This window comes from Etheostoma cragini, chromosome 20 (genome assembly GCF_013103735.1).
Source record: "Etheostoma cragini isolate CJK2018 chromosome 20, CSU_Ecrag_1.0, whole genome shotgun sequence".
Lineage (NCBI taxonomy): Eukaryota > Metazoa > Chordata > Actinopteri > Perciformes > Percidae > Etheostoma > Etheostoma cragini.
In genome coordinates, this window is record NC_048426.1 from 20,305,967 (window position 1) to 20,327,062 (window position 21,096).

The following is a 21,096-nucleotide window of genomic DNA, read 5'->3' on the forward strand; positions in this document are numbered from 1 at the left end:
ATTGAAATGACCAATGTAAGAAGATAGAATGTTAGCTTTATTAAAATAGTTCACAAAAGGACTTATAAACGCTTTTAAAATACAGTATTTCTCATTGTGAGCGGTAAGATATCAGATATGCTTGTCCTGCACTGTCTAATAATGCATTTGGTCACATACAATATGAAAAAGCATTGGTCTCTGCTCTCACAAGCTTGAGCAGACTTCCAGTCCCTGGAATGTTGTATAAAAAAAAAAAGAGGTTCAATACGTTGGTAATGATATAAAAAGCACATTTCATGCGTCAGTATTACAAAAGCTGCATTAACCGTTACTCATAGTTTTTGATTTAGTCGTGGCTGTGATCAGAGCTGGGGACCATGGGCGTGAACTGCAGGTTTACAGGTCGGCCGGTCTCAGGCTCCAACTCTAAAGCTTAGTCCTCTTTCGTGGACCTGCTGCTGTGTCTCTGGTAGTAGAGCACGGTGAGCAGCACCCACATGTTGAGCAAAGTCATGGCAATGAACCGCACCAGAACTGTGACAACGAGACAAATTTGATTAAAATAAAACATACCTATATATGTATGAGAACTTGCTGAGAATCTGGAAACATAAACATAAAAAAGGTGCTATAGTGAATGTCACTTGGTGAGCCAGGAGCTTACGATTGCTTTTTTTCTCTTAAGCTTTATTGACTGTTAATTCTCAAACATTTTAAACGCATCAATGTCTATGACACTACTTCCTTCCTGTTATAGGTGTAAGTTTGGCCAGAGGACCTGCAATCATCAACTAGAAGGTTTTTAAAAATGCCTTTCTCTTTCAGCAGTCTGGTTCACTTCTCCCTGGATTCTGACAAGTAAGGAAAACAAAACAGATTGAGTATGTTCTTATAGTACATATAGAATATTTTGCTGTTGGATGCGTGGATAGATTACTGAACTGGACACAGGCCCAGGTGGGTCAGCCTCTTTTATAAGCGTCCTAACAATAAAATGACCACAAAAGCAACCACAAGACGCAAAAGTGCTGTTTTATGTCTCTTAGTCTGGCTGTCTTGCTACTGTGGAGAAGGGGAGGGGGCTTTTGTTCTATAATCCATCTATGCGTTCATGCAAAATTTAAACTATGATAGCAGATTCTATTTCATATTTCACAACACGTGTTTACTGCATTTTCTCCCTTGAAAGCACATGAGAGCTACACATGTTCTTTAGAAACAGATACTATACTGATAGATACTGACGGAGGACTCCCTGATGCAGCTTCCCTTGTGGAATTCCACTCCCAGTGCCGTTATCCTCATAGCAAAGCACCAGACCACAAAAAATCATTTTACTCATGGTAAAGTATGATAATAGTTATTTAGAAAACAAATCTTTTTAAAGAGTTGCTTCTGAAATAATTATAGAGTTCACAAAACATTCTTTTCTGGGACACTACATATCCCACAGTCATTTGTAATTCCCTTTGACTTACCCTGCATGTCTCCAGTTGTCACAGTGGTGGTGTAAATCCGTGCTGGAACAAAGAGGAAGCCGAGTTAATGACATGCTCATTATCAAAGAGAGCATCTAATATTTAATTAATGAAGCGTGGAATTGCTGATTTGTCCAAATTTGGAGCGGAATAAATAGTATTATGCATATTATTGAACTGAAACAGAGTAAAAGTACTTTAGGGAGAAGAAAAAAAGCGTTTCTGAATCTATAAAGAATGCTAAACATAAGATTTAGACAGATAAGAGGATGATGAAATTGGAAAGGTAAAGGTGCAACACACAAAGGACTACTGCGTTTTCATGTCCATATGTGATACTCACCCATACATGTGTAGGTAGCCAGAGCCCAGGAGAGGGCGCTAACCTGTCCAGCATCCTTAGACCTCCACAGGCATTGCAGTTGGGCCAATTTACTGGCTGCACTGATGAATGTGCACAGACTCTGAGAAGACAGTGGACAGTGGGACTGAATACAGACTAAACACCATGACCACTGTACCTACTATTAAGCTTAAAAGTTTCACTTTCTGCAAGCCTTCCGTGATTGCACTGCAACCCCGCTACTCCTCCAAGCAGGTAAAAAACATTAGGAACTCTTCAGAAGACGTAATTATCTTCACTTGAGTTTTGTGCGCGTGAAAGTTGCTACACGACATAATCTCCTAAACATAGTCATACTGAGAAATACAGAGAGCGTTGATAGTCTTAATTATCTTTGTGTCAACTCATTTGGCAATGGAATGTAACGGACGTTAAGTATTTAAAAAAACGTTACACACTAAAGCTTGAACTTTTAAGTGGAAAACAGTTGCAGGATCACCGCTCTCACCTATTTAAATGCAAATGCACCTTCAGACATATTCATCTCATTAACCAACAGGACCATTTGGCATTTATAAGGTCTGGGTGCCTCCATGAGATTCACCAGGTGCAATGAGGTCTGTTCAAATCTCTAGCTCATTACTCCTGACTGATGACATGCCTTTTCCTTGCTCACTTTGTAACTTACTGCGACTTATGATTGATGTTAAACTGATTTATTACCATGGCCAAATCTATGATCCACTTCTCCACAGTGAGGAGCCGCCAACCTCCAACAAACCTGAACACATCACGTCAAGGCAATAACACGTGACAAGGCATCGACAAAGGCCAATGGGTCATTGATTTTCTTCAACATTATATGAACACTTTGTATTTGAAAGGATACAGCAAGGTGTAGATGAGGCTGTGCCGCAGGCTGCCATTGTAGTGGAGGATAAGGAGCAGAAGAATGGCATCTGAGGACACGGGGCAGGTTATAAATTGACCAGTGGGCTGCATGTTGATGCATGAGTTTTCATTTCAAGGGACACTTGATGGTAAATGTACCATATTTATATTCAGGGTTTCTGCATGGTCTTAAAAAGTCTAACAATTCAAAATAAAGGTTTTAGGCATTAAAAAGTCTTAAATTCTTAAATAATTGATCTTCATTTTCCTACATCCATGCAACGCTCCCTCTAATGCTCTTTTTCTATTTTTATTCATTTATTCCGTGGCGTTTTAGTTCTTTTCCTCGCTAGTCCAAACATAAATGAGACCAACATGCAATTTAAATCACAGCCAATCAGCTTTTTTGTTAGTGGTGCGAGTCTCTTTCGGATTGTACCACAGACAAAATGTACAGTATTCTTTGGCCATGGGGAAGTGCAAGTTTAGTAATACTTGGCATGAAAATATTCTGATTTTAGGGCTTAGTTGATTTTGTGATATAGGTCTTAATTTCCATTCATATTGGCCTTAAAAAGAAAGTCTTAAAAACTCCTACATTTGACTTGGTGAAACCTGCAGAAACATTTTTTGTTTCAGCAACCACTCAAAACAATTAGCAAACATTTACCGTACACATCGTACATACACTGGGGGCAGAGGCTACCATGCAAGGTGCCACCTGCTCATCAGGAGAAAAACATTTGGGAGCAACTTGGGGTTTCCGTATCTTGCCAAGGACACTCGAACATGCACACTGCAGGGACTGAACCACCAATCTTCTGCTTAGTGGATGGCCGCTCTACCTCTACATTAACTCTACCGTCTCATTAACTCACCCACAAACGAACATCGCTGGTTTGCATACTTGCTTCTAAAGACACATATGATATTGGACTCCTCTATTGTTCAGATGCCAGTGACAGGCTTCAACAGCTGCTGCTCTAGAGGCTTAACTACAGTGTAAGGAGGGATCTGTTACCGCGGTTGCCACCGGTTACAAATCAAGATCAATAAAATGTCAAAGGTGACATAAATCCCCTCTCCATTGAGACCCATGTCAAGTCATTTGTTTCTACACTGCATGCGATTACTGTTAAACTAAAACATGACATCAAGTATTTCCCACATTGATTTTGTTTTTTTGTCAAACCTGTGTACTATTAAACCATACACATACAATTGTCAATTTGATGGTTTGCTTTGCTTTAACAAGATAAGTTACTGTATCTGAGCACTTAATTTATTATTTTTCTAGACGGGGGGTATGATGTGCTAATTAAGTAGTTTTAATTAAAAAAGACATACAACAGAATAGCTGGAAAGAATACACATTTGCCTACAAAATTATAACCACACAACATTTTAATACATGACCCCTCATGCAACTTCAGACAACTCACCTTGAGCAATGAGGATTGGATATTCCAGGTATGTTGGAGGTGGGTAGTCATAGTACATCTGGTACGTTACAAAAACAATATACCTGTAAAGCAGATGGTCGCAGGTTATTACATTGTATTATAATGTATAGTACTGATTTAGATGAAACACTGAAGCAATTTTTAAAAGCTAACAAGGCCGTGACCGGGTGACTGGCAAAAAAATACAAAACACAGATCAGGCAACAGCTGATGTAGTGGCATGGGATCAACAAACTCAGCCTCCAATTTGTAGTCTTTAGGGAAATAATGTCGGAGTGTCTACAGCTGGAGAGCCTGCTTCCCAAGCCTACATGCAGCTGGGTGCACGTGTTTACAGGCTGCTGCTGTGCTCAGGCACAGTGATGGATGAGGAACTGATGCGAGCAGCTGACGTTGCCGTAACGATAAACAAACAAATCCAAATCCAATTTAAAGCTGCACAAGGCATTTCCACACATTTGTGGTGTCAAATGGATTGTAGTTATATGACAATACCCCCAAACTGCACACAACATGCTGACATTCACCCACCAGGGATATGGGAGGTTTTATACAATAAACAACTGACTGCAGTTGAGGAGACGGATTGGAATTTTACATTTAATCCAGACATTTTATACCATGGAGCAATTAAAAATTACGTATTGTGTAGTTTGTAGCCACGACGTTCCACTTCTGGGATTGCCCTCGTTCTGCTGGAAATTCCGCCAGATATCGCTCTTTTTGGATGTCTCGTTACCCTTTGCTTTCATTGTGTTGGAATTTTAAACTCTGATGGATTTCTGAGGACTATGGTTAACTGCTCCTCAGATCTCTGCAGGGTAAATCCAGACAGCTAGCTAGACTATCTGTCCAATCTGAGTTTTCTTTTGCAGGACTAATACAACCTTTGAACAGACACGTTCCACCAAAACAAGTTCCTTCCCGAGGCTACTAAGCCGCTTGGTGCTTAGCACCGCCCGAGGCAAATGTGATTGGTTTAAAGAAATGCCAATAAACAAGACCACGTTTTTCTCTCATCCCAGATACTAAATCAAATCCCACAATGGCGACGGCGATGGGTCTTGGCGTGGCCATAGTGTTTTGTTTTTTAGGTTATTCATATGACCTTGAGTGGTTAAGGTTAGGATATCCGATTGGTCAGGAGATAAGACCTGTACAAATCAGGTTACCCTATCATGCATAAGCATGGACGCCTGGCCAATAGAAGCTATTGAAGGACGGGTCTTGGCGTGGATATAGTGGGGAAAAAATATCGCATCCCGGATTGCTGTGTAGATACACCAGACCTTCCTATGCAGTGCTGTGGAGGAAGGTCTGGCAAAGCGAGACTAGTTATTGTGTAATGGCTACGCGCTGTAAATAGATATTTCCCCACCAGCAACAGGGATGGCGGTGTAAATCTATGCCAATGTAATATATGAATTTATAAAATGACTTATTTTAGGCATCGTGCTTAGTGCAGCTTCAAAGGTTGGCTATTTCACTGTAGCATGCGCAGTGACAGCAGGCTATTGCTCACCAGCACAGTAGAGACATGTGGGACAGTGCAGCCACTGCCAGGCACCGGGGAGAGACAGGAAACTGACCGATTATACAGCCGTACAGACACAAACTAAATATGGGTCAAGTGGAACTTTTATAAAACCTACAAAAATTTTAAAAAAACCTAAAAAAAAAAAAGAAAAAAGAATTGTTTGTGTCAGTACTTCCGGTTCCAGACACAAACTAGCCTACATCGTTGTCATTACACTGTTTCACACAAACAGACCTAACTGGGAACACATTACCTGGTCCCCAACTCTATAAACTACACAAAATTGTTTAGGGTTAAGTCTTCAGAGTGGGATTATTTGTTATGAGAATAGCTTTAGTTGTGTGCCTCTGGACTCAGTCAGGGATCCCTGGAGAAAATCTATAGATTATAAAAATGGGTTATAAAATAGGACTATATTTATAGATTATAAAATAGGACACGTACAGGACAGTACGGTCCTATGTTACACTTCAGCCAGAAAAGAAACTGGCTTTAATCCTCGTGCTCGCACCAATAATAATCTCTCATTATTGAAGCTCGTTGTTTTCCCTCTACAAAGGCAAACAGTGGGATAGTTAGTGAGGACGTTGTCGCAAAAAGATGTTTTATAACGTTTGATTTAATTAAACTTGGTCAAGATGTAAAGGTTAATTTACCATTAAATAAATTAGGGGTTGAGTATCGCGTCTAAGGATATGCTCGTCTATATAACCAAGGCCATGATAAATTACAACCATTTTGAATGGAGTTTGGAGGTGGGTTAGTACCCGGTGAGAAACAGGAAGACAACACCACATCAACTCCATCTTCGAATAATAGTAGCGCACTGCACACCTTACCTCATTATGTCACAATGAATTTGCCTTTCACCAGAAGTTGCACATTTTAAAGACAAATAACTTTTTAGCCAAAACTCACATACCCGATCAACTCTAGGAGTAGACTGTTGAGGCTGACTCCAGCCGTTGATTTCGCTTGCATCAGTACAAAGATCTGCGGGAACTTCAGCACCATGCACACAAACAGTGTGCTGAAATTGGCAGCATGCAACAACATATCGGACGGCATGGTCTGGAGACCCAACCCGCTCACTGCGAGCTTTAGATCGGCAGATCTCACAGGATTTGGCCAAAAGTGGCAAACAGATGCTGCTGCTGCTGCTGCGCTGTCACCAGTGTCGAGGTAGATGCATTGAGAATGGGTTTCCGTTGTTTACTTTCCAAATAAAAGAAAGTAGATTGTATTTTGAAATCGTGGCCAAATATTTTTTGTTGTTGAAAAGGTTCAAACGAAGAAATTAACAGTCACGTTGAATCTATTGCAAGTCTAAAAAGCGCTACTCTTCCTAAACTGTTTTTTAGAAAGATAGATAGACTTATATTTTGAAGGCAAGGTTATTATTCTGTGAAGTTTCCTGGCAGCGGTATCTTCAAATGTATCTTTTCTCACTTCCGCATACATCCACTCACTCCTGATTGGCTGGTTGTGCGCACCAGTTAGACCAAAGTTTTTTGAAGCCTTTTGAAGTCCTCATTGATTCAGAACACGCGACGTTTCTCTCTTCCTGTCTTCTCGTTTAAATGAGTCTGTATTGTTGGAAACTTCTCTACAAGCACTCATCCTCAGTCAGCAGTCTGCAATCACATGATGGAAAGCATCCAATCACTATCACACACTTAGGCTGTCTAAGCAAACTCGTGTCTGCTGTCTACTGATTAAACAGGAGGTATCATCTATAACTTATAACACAACAAAATCAATCAAGATTTAAAATTCTAAATCTTTATTGAAATGAGACGTTGACTTCGATCCAGATTGTACACCGTGATCAACATTTTCCCTTCAAATTCAGACACAACGGACAGTACAGTGTAACAACATAACTATATACACAATGGCAACAGTACAGACAACAACAATCTCAGATATTCTGCCGCTCACATACAGTGCAGATGAGTGAAAACAAGCTACATTATTCTGAGAATCACACAAAGTAAATGACTATAATTCCATGTCTCCACTATAGACAATGGCTTAGAGTTCCTGACAAACACATAATAAATGTAACAGCAATTTTAGGTTTTTTTTTAACATAATTTAACACCAAAATAAGATATTCTAACAGCATCAGCAAGTAAGCTTCTTACATTTACTTATGACATAACTGTTTTTAAACTGTATGCCTGTTTTTTTTGTTTATTGTTTGTTCCTGCAGCACTGTTTGAGTGTGCAGAAATGTCGTGGAGATACAACCTTTCACTCATCCAAATTTGATCAGGTATCTTGTTAGATTATCAAGTATCTGATTAAAGCCCTGACGGAGCTCGGATGACGTGAATCTGATCTGCTGGTGTCCTCCCTTCTCACCTGGCTTTATTGGTGAGCAAATTTCTTCAACATCCACTTTTGTACTCTTTTCAAATGTAAAAAATGTTTTTGCCACAACAACACTCAGATCTATCTTCATCTATGAATAAATGAATACAATTCTGGACATGAAGTACAACAAAATCAATAAATGATATATTTATCATAATGTGAAAATTAAAGATGTAGGACAGCAATCATTTTCCTAGTCCAGACTCCCTCCTGGATATGGCTTCAACAATAGATATCTGTATTCTACTTAATAATTACTCTTGAGTAAAATGACAAAAGAAAATCAACCATCTAATCTAAACTCCACACCATGTCAAACCCATCTAAGCTCCAGTGCAGTCCCAGCTTTGGAGAGTCCAGGGTAAAAAGATAGAAAAAAGAACTAAAATGCAGAGGTGCTGATGACAAGTGGCTCGTCTTCACAGCGGCCTAGCAGGGCAGCATCTCTTGGTCCTGCTTGCGCTTGTGATGGCCTCCAGACCAGAGGAACAGCCTGTCCAGTCTGACCAGTTCACTCCCCAGTGGAGTGGACAGTCTGCTGCCAAACATCTGGTTGGTGGTGTTGGGGACGTCAGTAGAGAAGAGCGACACATAGCTGGGTAAAGGCTCCTCTGACTTTGGCTGCCCCTACATACACACATGGGTCAGATGTCTGTTGGTAACATTCATCTGTATAATAGCTTGCAGATTAAGCTGACATTAAGTCCACCAAGGACAAATGAGCCTCAGTAATCCTGTCATCAGTTACCTGATGGGATGCAGTTTAAAATGATGTCAATGACATTCTACTGAGTATTTAGACATGTTTAATTCAAGTGGATGAGCCATTATAAAGAATTTAGAGTAATCAAATTTAAAGAAAAAGATGAAAAACAATATGTGAAAACATTCAAAAGTCAAATATTGCAGTGCTCGGATCTGTGGAACATGATAAGAATGGACACTGTTGGAGCTCTTCATTGTTTTTTTATATTTAATAGTCACATATTTATTCATTTCTGTTTTGCTTGAATCAAACAGCTGCTTAAGCTTGTTTATATAATTTGTATTTTATTTTGGTTATTTTTAGTATCTGCCAGTGCTTTTGTTTTGAAAGTAGGTCTGCAGCGACTGTAAAACGACCCTTAGGGTAACCCATTGGTAGTCTAATAGTGTGGATACTGTGCTGTATATAAACATATTGGCCTATATATGGGCCAGAATCTGCCTTTGATGGAGGGGGGCATATCATAGTGGGGGGTCTAGCTGTTCTCCACCAGGGTTATTTGGAGCGTCAAAGACTTAATGTCCTGCTTTCAGATCATTTTTATTCACCAATTTACAGTGGAAATACCTTTATTTAGCCTATGCAAAGAAGAAAAACACAGATGACAATTCAAAATATAATGGAAAGTAAATGTTGTTGCATGTCGTTGGGCATTTTTAAGTTGGTATGTGTAAATCTTACTTAGTGGGTAGCCTACTGCATACACCTGCGTATCATGTAGACTACACCACTGGACTAACCCTAGCCACCAGCTGAAGTACATAGTCATGATCAGGTATGTAGGAGGGCTGATGTTTTTTTTGTTTTTTGTTTTTACCAGAGCCTAGCGAAGCCATTGTTCCATTGTTTAATAGGTTTGTTTGCTGAGAATGGATACATAAACCTCACAAAAGGCCATCTCTACCTGGACAATTTTTTTTTTTTCTTTCTACTTATCTCTGTGTAAGAATCCCTCTCTCGCTGCCTCAGTGCAGCCCTGTTTGACTTTGAGTTTGTTTGTTTCTTTTGTTCAATCTGAGGGCAAGTTGCCACTACAGGCACTATATTGTCGTGCATGGTCCAATGTGGTCTACATACAACAACAAAAAACCAGTAACATCTCCCTTTATCGCATTTTCACAAATAGAATACAGCTTTCACATATTTTCAAACTGTGTTTTTAAACATCTTTAGCCTCTCGGGGATAATTTAGTCCAGATCTGACAGATATACAACACAGCATGTATACAGGGTGTATAGGTATGTATATGTACACATGATGCATGTGTATACACATTTGTATTGCAGACAGACCTAAGTACTACACAGATAAGAACATCTGCCTCTGCACTACCAAAGTGAACCTAAAATAACTATAAAATATATAACACACACTGTTGTCCAAACCCACACAATCAACAGACAGAGACAGCATCTTGGAAGTTTGTGATCAATACTGTATGGTGATGTCACCAAGTGGTGTCCCATTTCATAGGGGTATGTTTTCACCCCTTACCCCTACCCCTTGGTTTCAAGGGCCAAGGGGTAGGGGTAAGGGCCAAGGGGTAGGGGTAAGACGGGGAAATGGGATTCAGCCTTAGACTTACCATTTGATCATAGTTCCTGAGAAAGTTCCAGTTTGTCTCCCTGTGGACCACAAAGTATTCATGACCCATAAACGAATATGAACTGCCACAATAACTTCCCTTGCTATATTTCAAAAATTTTAGTTTGTAATAAAATCATAGAAATAAAGTCGTATTTAAAGTCAGAGAAGTTTGAATATCTACCAAAAGTCCCACTCACCATTCCCGCACTGATCTCCTCTCACTCCATACCATTTCCTTCCATACGTGGTCCTGTTTAACGGGATCCCGCCTGTCTGGATTCAGCTCCACGGACACCGCGTCTCCTTTAGCGTGACGCGTCCGGTCCGGTGGCTGGGTTGATATCGGCCTGGTCCCGTTACCGTTGGCTTGTTCCCGTAACCGGTAACCTGCAGAGGATACGCGCCTAACATCGTTTAAGTCCATTCTGGTAGCTAACGGATTAAAATCGTGCTTTACGTGCAAGTGAGCTGAGTGTGTGTAACTAGCTAGCTAGCTAGAGAAATCACTGCCAGCCGTTTTGTTTTCGTTTCCATGGAAACGGTGTTCCGGACAAATAACAATACTTTCACAATAAAATGTAAACAGTCCATAAATAACATTCTACTTCTTTGCTTGTATGTTACAAAATCAACCAAGGGTATTTTACAGTAAGTGAGAAACTCTCTTCAGTCCTAGAAAGCACTATTTCTTTAGGCTATGTTAAGATAATGTCATAAAATAAGACCATTTAAAACCCTACAGCTCCTGTAACTTAGACGCACACATCAACACAATTTAGGTTTAGACCATATACATAGAACATGAATATATAGGCTAATGTTATAGGCTATGCATTGATTATGATATTATTAGCTTAATTGTTGGTAGCATATTATGCTGGCTGTAATTATTTTGGTTCCTAATGTCCAGATGTTCTGGTTTAGATAGTTTGAAAATCTAGTTTCACCACATACAAATGCTAAAACAAACCTGTTAACAGCTTTTTATCATACTGACAGGTAGACTCTAGACAGAGATTTAGAAAGAGGCAGCTACTGAGTACTCTTCAAGTCGGTGAAACAACACTGAATGTGTTCTTTCTAAGGCCCCTGTGAAATGACCATCTGCTGAATGAAAAGATGGATAATGTCCTGTGTATGGACTTAGCCCTACACAGACTGTTTCAGTAAAGATAAAGGTGGTACTTAAAAGTATCCCCATAGCCTGTTTTTCACATTACTATACTTGAAAATATCACATTGCATCTTCAGCTTCAGAGTATAGTTTCTGTTATTTATTTGTGAACATGTGCTAGATATCTACCATTGTGCATTTGTCTGAGAGGAATAAATATGGATTTAAAATTTAAAATAAGAAATGTGGTTTCCTTGTTAAGACAACACATTTTAGGATTTTGGAACTTATAATTTTCAATTTTTTGACTTTTTCGAAATGTTTTAAATCACATTTACTCAGAAAATTTTATTTTTATCAGAACTACACCATGCTGTTCAAACTGGTATCCTTAATATTATTACCTGAGGTATACAGGGTGTGTGTTGTAGCTTTATTACATAAATGTGGAAAACCGGAAAAGTCATATAAAAAAACGCTATTTTATTCTGAAAAATGAACACTGAACAGGATGTGCGTTGTCTATGTAGAACCTGTAGAACACAGTGGGAGTTGATGGAAATTAAATCCGCTTCTCACTTTCAAGTCATTTCCCCAATGAGGGAATTGAAACGAGCCGGGAGGTCAAGGTAACTCAAGTGTTTTTTGTGGACTGCGCATGATATTTATTTATATGTCTAGGTAGTCGTAAAGTGAATTTAAAGCGTGTAGAATGCTTGGCCCAGTATTTGTGCTAACGTACGGTAACGTTACCGCGGAGGAGCTAACGGGAACATCAGAGAAAAGGCACTTCATCTTACTTTGCGACTCTGTCGACAATGCATGAACGTCAAATACGTGGCTCATAACTGCTTATATTTACTAGGTATTCACTAAAGTAAATACGGATCAGTATAGTCTCAGTTGGCTTTTTAACACATGCTAGCCGGCTAACGTAAACAGTTACTGTCAGCTAATGTTAAGATAAATAAAAGACGTGGTAGGAGCTGAAGTTGCTGGGGAATCAGCGATATCAGTGATATAATCTCCACAAACCAGTGATACGAGGGAACGGCCATTACTGGGTAGCTAGGTAAGTTAGCTTGACCAGCCCGGCTGTAATAAGTAACGCTATAGCTAGCTAAATCTAGGTTGACATCCTAGACTGCCAGTCATTGGTTGATACAAGAAACAGTCAGTTTATAAGCAGCCCAATATAAATCAGCTACCAAACAACTGTGGAAACATTTGTCAATAACTTGGAAGACTTTTGTGGCTGTATAAATTTGTAGGATACACACAGGTGTCTTCATTATTCCGGTTGATTAGACCTCAGGTTAAAGGTAACGTTAGGTGGCGCTATGCAGGAACTGAGGACGTTACAGTACTATAAATGTCAGGGCTGCCTGATTAGGCCAAGTAGAAACACCTGTGTTGGTGGATCATTTGTGTTTTGGGGCACAGTAGACATTTTGGTTTGTCTTGCCGGGTAAATGCACAGGTGCAGTCAGTTTGAAACATGATTGCAAACTGACTGCATTCAATTTAGGTGAGCTAGTTGACGTGCATTCTGGCTTTCCGTTATAGTTTAGTGGGAAACTTAATGGAACTGAGTCACCGTTCACCAAATTTGTTTTACCTGCGTGGCTAATATGAAAACTCAAAGATTAGGTGGCAGTGGGGTCAGCAGTGAACACGAGAGGAAAGTGAGAGTGACATTCCAGCCTGGGGCGAGTCAGAAGTAAACTGGCTGTAAATAGCGACTAGACCTGGAGTGAGGAGATCAACGGGGTATAATCAGAGCAAGGGGGTGTTTCATTAGAGGTTGAGGAGGGGATTCTCTATGTACTTGGGGGTTATTTTGAGAAGCCACTTGGTTAGATGTTCTCCCGGACTCATAGACTTTTTCTGTCATGTCAGGCTGATGTTTTTTTGATGTTGTTGAAAGAAAGAATTCCAAAGTATTAACATGCATACACTTCAAAAGAACAGGCTATGGCTGGACCCAGTCCATGTCTCTTGATTTTTAGCTTAGCTGGATTTGTGATCTCGCATGGACATCACCAATAAAGAGCATGTGTGTGGGGGATTTCTGTCCTTTTCCTCAGCTTCCTCTTTTCTTTTCATATTGTCAGTTTTAAGATAAGGCAAGTAGTTAAGCATATGTTCACTATGAACCTATTTGTTTAAAAGTCTTTATGAAAACTAAAATCATATCTTAAGCTTTGTTTTATGGCACTAGAAAGTTTCTTTAACTTAAATGCAGACTTTCTTGCTCTCTAATCCTTAGGTCTAAATATCAGACGATTTTGTTGGTTTGGCCGTTTTTATAATCCTCATGCATTTACCATACTGCATATTACAATTTATCTCAGTATGTACTGTATGTCAACATCATGTTATGATAATAAGTACTGACTGTCCTGTACTTTATTGTAATTGTTGCAACGTGTTGCACTCAGATTCAGGCACACAGAATCAGGCAGATTAGAGGAATATCACACTAACAATATTAAGGTTGTTGAAACTGTGATATTTTACTACCTATATTATGTATCTACATATAAATTTTTGGGGTTAACACTGCTCTGCTGAAATTAGACCTACTTGTGTTCTAAGAATAAGTCTCATATTGTTCTTGCGACAGGCCCTGAGGGGGAGATGACAAAGGAAGATGTTTCAGAGCCTATTGAGGGAGACACTGTGCTGGGCCGGGCCTCTTCCTATCAGCGGCCGGTTATCCACCAGGTGGCTTCTGCACCCATGCCCAGTGACTGTGGTGAGGATCCATACATGCACACTTTCAGTACATATGCACAGTGGAGCTGTGTGACGTTTTAATTTAATTAACACCCTCACAAAGATAGGATACAAATAGATCTATGGCTGGAATTTGAAAAAAGTTTTTGATCATGCAATTGAAATTATAATCAGCTGATGAATACTAAAAACTTTATCGAGTTATGATTGATAATTTAATTAGTGCACTACTAGGCGTGACTCCTATTCAATGACGATTATGATTCAGATTTTAAAGTTCTGAAACTGCACTCGAATATGCTAACCAATGATTCCAGTTTTGTGATGGCAGATATCTATTTCTTGGTACTCCATTATTTTAATATATCCTGTCATTTTTAATTTTGTGAATAGTTGAACACACTTGGCTCTTAAATTGAACCTTCTTATGTGTAATACAGTCAGTAAAGCAAATGCAGGAGGTTTCACACTGGTTAAATTTTAAGCGTTGGTATTCACTGTGAAAGGCCAAGCCTATTTGTTTTCAGCCTCAGTCGGGCGCTCTAAGGCTTCATTTGGTTCAGGGCATGCCATCTGCTGTCACATCTTGATTTTCATTCGCCTCCGCAAGCACAGCAAGGGCATTTCCCAAGATTGCTAATTTGATTGAATCGATTGAACGGTGTGTTGCAGAAAGTTAATGTATGTCTGTACTGCAGAGTTTCACACATGCTCTCTTCACATGCATAAACAGGTGAAAAAGGAACATAAAGTTTTGGATTCCTAGTTCCAAGGTTCAAGGTACATTGCATTACACAACAGTTAAACTATATCTCTGTCCTTTTTGACATCTTACCACCTCCAGAGTTCTCCTTCTTTGACCCCAGTGAGCCACAGTGCAAGGAGGTTCTTCTGGATCCAAACACAACCATACCAGAGCTGTTTGCTGTCCTCAGGCAGTGGGTGCCCCAGGTTCAGAAGTACATTGATCTCATCGGCAATGAGGTGACGCCATTTAGCATTTGTCCCTCTCTGTGCTTTAATACAAACTCTTCTGTCTGTAAAAGTTACAATTCATAACTCTACTCATTGATTATTCCCAAATCACCACAGAACTATGCAAAATATGATAACTGAAAATACTGGAATACTTAATAAAATAAACCTGTTTTCTGGTTGTTGGTGAAGGGCCTGTCAACCCACCCCCAAACCACCTCCACTTGGAGTTACACAAAATAGCTGCAATGCAGTAAATTTGCGCAGGGAAGTGCTTGTCTCAAGGGTAAAAGCAGGAGATTATTTTCTCTGACTCGCTCACTAAATAACTGTTACCCTTGAGAAATAAATGGCTCATTTCGATGTTAGTTTGCACAACAATTCTCATCCAAATTTAAAGATAAGTGGAGTTATGAGAGGCCCAGTTTACTTGTCATTCATCAGAACAACGCCCTGGAGTTTGACTTTATAGCTTGGCATGTAATATATCTGAACAGTGACACTAGCTGTCTTTAGTGACACACTGCACATCTTGTCTTTGCACAGATACTAAAGAGGGGCTGTGGTGTGAATGACCGAGACGGTCTGACAGATATGAGCCTCCTGCACTACTGCTGCAAGGCCGGGGCTCCGGGCATCGGTTAGTATTTACAGGGGTGGTGAATAAACACTCAACTGGATTGTAAAAATGTACACACATCTGTTTCGTCTTCTCTGTGTGTTAGTTTGTTTTGCTAGTGCAACCACTGAACATAATTCTGTATTACTCAATGAGCACTGCTACTCATAATTAATTCTCCTCAAACAGACGTCTCTAGAGCTGACATAGGGGCCCAGTTTTGACCTGGTAGTGGAATCCTATCTGAGTGATTCGATAGCTCTTTGTAAAAGTGTCAATGCCCCCAGGATCCGATCACTCAGACCACATTCGGAGGTGGTTTAGGCAACATGTGGCCACATTCTTATAGTAGTGTGTAAGCATATTTCTCCTGGGACACATTACTGACCAGCAACTCAACTGTGAGCAGAACTACCTGCTCATTCAAGGAATTTTTTGTCACAGAAACCACTGAGTAAATTGTGTTTTGGATGTTATCATAATGGTGTGATGTGTTTTTGTTCCTGTGCTGCCTGCTTTTTCAATCCCGGCAGCTGCCGTTAAACAATAACCTTGTTTTTAATTTCATAAAACGTCCGAAGTTCAAAAATATTTAGGATTTTTACTACAGGTGTTCTTATGTCGCAACTTATCATTTTGCTATTTAGCATTCTCGCATTGTGAACACTGGAGTAAGTACAAGTCTGAGTGGTCAAAGGAGCGGGTGTAATCTCACACACACACACACACACACACACACACGTGAATGAGGAGCTTCCTATAGAGCCAGGATCGGATCTCAAGTGGTCACTTAAAACGCATTTGGAGGCACATTCTACTGTAAACACACCTGTACTTAAAGCTGTCCACTTGTGATTGGATCACTTAGATCGGATTTTAATACAAAGTGAAAAAAGGCCCACTGTACCATATTTGTAACCCTCCTGTGTTTCCCAGGTGATGCAGAGACAGCAGCTGGATTTGCCCGCCAGCTCCTTGCCATGGGCGCTGATCCCAACCTTCGCTCACGCTGGACTAACATGAGGGCCCTGCACTATGCTGCCTACTTCGACGTGCCCCAGCTTATCCGGGTAGTGTTGCAGGCCTCCCAGCCTGGAGGTGAGAGCAGGGGGAAGGTCACCACCGCTGTCATTGCAGGGAAAGCGTTTCTATTTTCATAAACAACTGCAGTGCCAAATCTAAGAACATTTTCACATTTAGTTTTTGTTGTTGGTGTCATTGAAGTACCATTATTTGGAGGCTGTAGTTTGTGGTGCTGCTGCATTAGGTGGTACGGTTTTTCTAAAATCCAATTTATAAAAATCACTACTCAGTAGATAAAGCTAAGGTGGAACAAAGAATAACAGGGAAATCATTGTGCACCACAGTCTGTCTTGAAAAGGGTCCCTGACTGAAAGCTTATCTCAGTAAAACAAATGTTTTTGTTTTTTGGTGGCCAGTTTTTCATATGCTGACAATATTTAAGCAGCTGCTTGGGTACCTTTTTGTCATAAATTTACATAGATATTTTTGGATACTGCACTAAGTTGGGGTTCAGTCCAGTGTATTTATTATTTAAAGAGCTTACATAAGTATGAAGATCTATGGCTTTCTCCAGTCCATCCTTGGTGAGTCTTTCACACATTTCACTGAGCATTGTAAGCATCATTATGCCTGTGGTACAGCCTGATTTTCATCACCTCTGGCCAAACAGCTGTCTATATTGACATGCAGTGAGTAGATCAACAAAGCCTAACACCTGCTTCTACAGAATTGACTGACAAGTCATGTTATACACATTTATAAATGACAGTGCCTGTTTTACAGTATGCACGTAAACATGGTCATGATCACAGAAACGCATTTATTTGACCACCGTCTTGCATTGTATATCAGAAATCTGCCTTTTATAACATTATAACATGTGTCCTTGTGGAGATTAAATATTCCTTTGTGGTTATATGCCAGTGATCATTGGATATGCTGACTCAGATGTAATATTGAGTATACATATGCAGCTTTGAAAGCTGTAGTGTTAAAGTGCACACTCCAGATTTTAAAGAAAATAAATGTGGCTACTGAATAACAGGAGATTGTAAAGGAGTATTGTAGTAATCTGTTGAGATATGGCAACATCACAGTCCCTAAGTGGTCAAAGCATGCATATATAAATAACCTGAGATACCAGAAAATGGAGGGCTTTTTTCACCACAGTTATGGACCACTTTGGCCCTGATAAGAACTGCCAGCTACTGCAGCAATTACTCAACTATGGACCTGGGACCTGTTCCAAGTTATCTGGATAACTGATATCTTCTTCCCATCAGTCCATGTTGCATCTTTAAGGGGATTCTGGGTTTCACTCAGCAAATCTAAGAAAGCTCTGTGAACTCTGTAAACTGGATTAATTTTCATTCAACTTCACTGTATGTTATTACACGGTGGAACTTAAACTCCCGATACCCTGATTCATGTCAAATCAAGTCTGTCGAGTCTTGCTTTTAGTCTATTCTTAGTAATCTGTTCAAACACAAAGGATGACAGAGTTGAATGTAGCAATACCTACAGGATTAAACGTTTTCTGGTGACTTACTGTACATTTTTGGTTACTAAATTTATGATTTGAATTTGTGGTTACTATAAAAAAAAGTGATGGGACACAACCTCAAAGTGTCAAACAATGCACAACAATCCCACAAAAGTTCTCCTGATTGCCAAATTTTTTTTTTTCTTGTGTAGAGGTAGATGCCACCTGTAGTGACTTTGACTTTGGCACCGCCCTGCACATCGCTGCATCCAACCTGTGCATGTCAGCTGTCAAATGTCTCTTGGAGCTGGGAGCCAACCCTGCTTTCAGAGTAAGTTACGTTGTTCTTTCCAAACACTCACTCTGGAGGTGGTAAGTCATGACTGTTTGACTAACTCCCCATTGACATCAGGACAGCAATAACACATCTAATGATGTAGAATGGAAACTCATCTGTTCAGACTTCATCGCATCCTTGGTTTTTCTTTTTTGAAACACACTTTCAAAGGATTTGAGTTCAATAAAACTTTCAGGTTGCTTTTGTTCATTCATCACTTGTGTGACACAATCCCATTTAACAAAATTGCATGGTTACTTCATTATCTATCTATCTATCTATCTCAGTATTTGCTCACAGACGCTCATCAATCATGATGGAAATAAAAAATTCACTCCCATAATTTCCCCACCTTATTTAATGTACATGTCTCAACGTGACATGTCTTATCATTTTATATTAATATTAATATTCAGATTAATTAAAGCTACTTCTAAACAGAAATGGTGCCTTTTCTTTTTATGTTCTAATTTTCCCCACTGGAGGTCACCAAAGCACCGCTCCATATTCAAATAATTTCCAACGCTCAACGATGAGTGCAGAGGCTTTATCTCTTTTTTAAGTGTGTGTGAATGCCACTTTTTTTAAACCCTTTTTTATTTAGAGATTTTCTGGGTTCAAGGAATAGTTTTTTCCTTATCTTGCCAAGCAAAAGTTTAAACTCAGTTTTTTTTTTTCTGTATTATTTAAGATTCATCGAGTATTTGCTTCTAATTAGCCCTAGAGAAATGTTGCATCTGTTATACAAGTTCTAGTATTACTATTCCTTTCCCCCCTAGTAATCCTCTGTATAATCTTAAAGGACTGATATGTTTACTGTAACTCAACCCATTTCAGTCAGATAGACCAGTCATGTGGGTGTATCAAGTCATAACACTATGTATACAAATTTTATTATTACCCAAGAAATTAGACTGAAAAATGCACAGACATACAAAGAAAAGACACTTTTATTTTATGTTGCCTGGAACATGTATAAGCAGGCTTTCCCAAGTTCAGGAGAATGGAAAATGTAGTTTAGTGAAAAAAAATGTTTATTGAAACACTATAAGCCGCGGTTATCGGAACCATATAGCGTAGGCATTGATTTGTGATGTATTTCAATGTAGAGCTGGGCAATATATCAATATTATATCTATTGTGATAAAAGACAATAACGTCTTAGATTTTGGATTTGGTCACATGGAATGTGTTATCACTTTACTGTAATGCAGCCAGGAAATTGTCATTTTCTGAACTTACCAGAATGTTCTATTATTTGCTTTTACCCACTTAGTCTTATATCCACATTACCGATGATTATTTATCAAAAATCTCATGTAAATATGTCTATTTTGTAAAATCACCAATAGTCAACTCTATAATATCGTTGCGGTATCAATATTGAGGTATTTGGTCAAAAATATCATATTTGATTTTCTCCATATCGCCCGACCATACTTCAGTTTACTACCTTCCAAATTGTGTCACTTGCATTTGAAAAATGTAGGTGGGGCCTATTAGTGGAGTATTGGGCATGAAATTCCGTTTAAATTCCCTTTTGAGTAAAGGTCAGACTTGGAATTCTCTTCTCTGGCTCAGCAGAGGTTAGTAACAACAAACCGTGGATTTGAGAATTGGCAAAGTTTTATAGGGATGGAAAAATATAAGATATTGCTGGCCTTTCATGCTTATTTTATCACACATATTTTTGGCTTAATCGCTATATACTTGCTACTTGGTCAATTTCATTTTAATTCAATTATATTTATAATGTCAAATTAAAATATCAATACACAAAAAATAACCAAAGTCGACATTAAACTGAACATTTCTTTTCCTGAACCAGTACTGTGAAATAGTTACACCAAAGATGGCACACAAAGCCGAACAACACATTCGTTCAAGCCACTGTTGCAGATTAAGTGGTAGGCTCAGTGTTGGAGAAATTGTGATCCAACAGACCATCGCAATGAAAGGCAAGCTCCTTTTTTATGTTAAGAAGACCCCTTGTATTTTTGCTGGAGGGGATGGCGCCTTCACAGTCACTTGGTCTTGCTGACTCTGCTGAGTCTCTTTCAGCCACCTGACTAAATTTTCATGTTATGTGAAAGCTGCTTTGAAACACACATAGGGGGGGTTTTGTGCTGTGAGAAGAGCTAAGATTAAAGATTCTTTTAAGCCCAACATCCTTATCACAGAAAGGAAAACTGAACCTTTGGATAATGGAAGCAAAAACCAAAGTTTTACTTGCAGCCTGGCACTTACTGAGGTTGATACCGCATGCAATTTTATTTGTTACATTTAATTGGCATGCTGGCAAATAAAAGAATGTTGAATGAAATTTAGTTCTTATGATCATTTTATCATCGATCTGTGCTTTTATCTTGTCTCTACCTA

At 39.3% G+C, this 21,096-nt stretch overlaps 3 protein-coding genes and 1 long non-coding RNA gene across 6 annotated transcripts in view; 1 reads left to right on the plus strand and 3 right to left on the minus strand.

The window, feature by feature from the left end:
- Positions 1 to 16: 16 nt before the first annotated feature.
- Positions 17 to 19,887, minus strand: LOC117935345. Its single transcript, XR_004654737.1, has 3 exons — positions 19,876 to 19,887; positions 18,773 to 18,775; positions 17 to 185 (listed from the first exon to the last, which is right to left on the minus strand). It is a non-coding gene; the product is annotated as an uncharacterized LOC117935345 (long non-coding RNA).
- slc66a3 (solute carrier family 66 member 3) lies at positions 328 to 6,879 on the minus strand. The gene is made up of 7 exons (XM_034857457.1): positions 6,617 to 6,879; positions 4,137 to 4,219; positions 2,693 to 2,762; positions 2,527 to 2,584; positions 1,804 to 1,924; positions 1,461 to 1,502; positions 328 to 516 (listed from the first exon to the last, which is right to left on the minus strand). Exons 1-7 carry the CDS (start codon positions 6,760 to 6,762, stop codon positions 416 to 418), a joined length of 621 nt encoding a protein of 206 aa, XP_034713348.1. The 5' UTR covers positions 6,763 to 6,879; the 3' UTR covers positions 328 to 415.
- On the minus strand, positions 7,879 to 10,944 carry c20h2orf50 (chromosome 20 C2orf50 homolog). The gene is made up of 3 exons (XM_034857458.1): positions 10,625 to 10,944; positions 10,426 to 10,465; positions 7,879 to 8,700 (listed from the first exon to the last, which is right to left on the minus strand). The coding sequence occupies exons 1-3, from the start codon at positions 10,849 to 10,851 to the stop codon at positions 8,503 to 8,505; spliced, it is 465 nt and encodes a 154-aa protein (XP_034713349.1). The 5' UTR covers positions 10,852 to 10,944; the 3' UTR covers positions 7,879 to 8,502.
- The window catches only part of LOC117935319 (CAP-Gly domain-containing linker protein 4-like), a 33,601-nt gene continuing 24,502 nt past the window's right edge, over positions 11,998 to 21,096 (plus strand). For all 3 annotated transcript variants that reach the window (XM_034857428.1, XM_034857430.1, XM_034857431.1), the window contains exons 1-6: positions 11,998 to 12,170; positions 14,168 to 14,299; positions 15,125 to 15,264; positions 15,802 to 15,895; positions 16,811 to 16,972; positions 18,593 to 18,711. In XM_034857428.1, the coding sequence (XP_034713319.1) occupies positions 14,182 to 14,299; positions 15,125 to 15,264; positions 15,802 to 15,895; positions 16,811 to 16,972; positions 18,593 to 18,711 (633 nt within the window). In that variant the 5' untranslated portion in view covers positions 11,998 to 12,170; positions 14,168 to 14,181. The remainder of the gene's footprint in view (positions 12,171 to 14,167; positions 14,300 to 15,124; positions 15,265 to 15,801; positions 15,896 to 16,810; positions 16,973 to 18,592; positions 18,712 to 21,096) is intronic.

What these genes read in the sequence shown, in the direction of transcription:
- slc66a3 (XM_034857457.1), bottom strand. Translation starts at nt 6,762, where the DNA reads ATGCCGTCCGATATGTTGTTGCATGCTGCCAATTTCAGCACACTGTTT. An exon ending in CTACTCCTAGAGTTGATCGG is followed by an intron (nt 4,220 to 6,616) that starts GTATGTGAGTTT and finishes TCTGCTTTACAG; the next exon opens with GTATATTGTTTTTGTAACGT. An exon ending in GGCTACCTACACATGTATGG is followed by an intron (nt 1,503 to 1,803) that starts GTGAGTATCACA and finishes TCTTTGTTCCAG; the next exon opens with CACGGATTTACACCACCACT.
- c20h2orf50 (XM_034857458.1), bottom strand. Translation starts at nt 10,851, where the DNA reads ATGGACTTAAACGATGTTAGGCGCGTATCCTCTGCAGGTTACCGGTTA. An exon ending in AGGAGATCAGTGCGGGAATG is followed by an intron (nt 10,466 to 10,624) that starts GTGAGTGGGACT and finishes TGTGGTCCACAG; the next exon opens with GGAGACAAACTGGAACTTTC. An exon ending in TCAGGAACTATGATCAAATG is followed by an intron (nt 8,701 to 10,425) that starts GTAAGTCTAAGG and finishes GTGTGTATGTAG; the next exon opens with GGGCAGCCAAAGTCAGAGGA.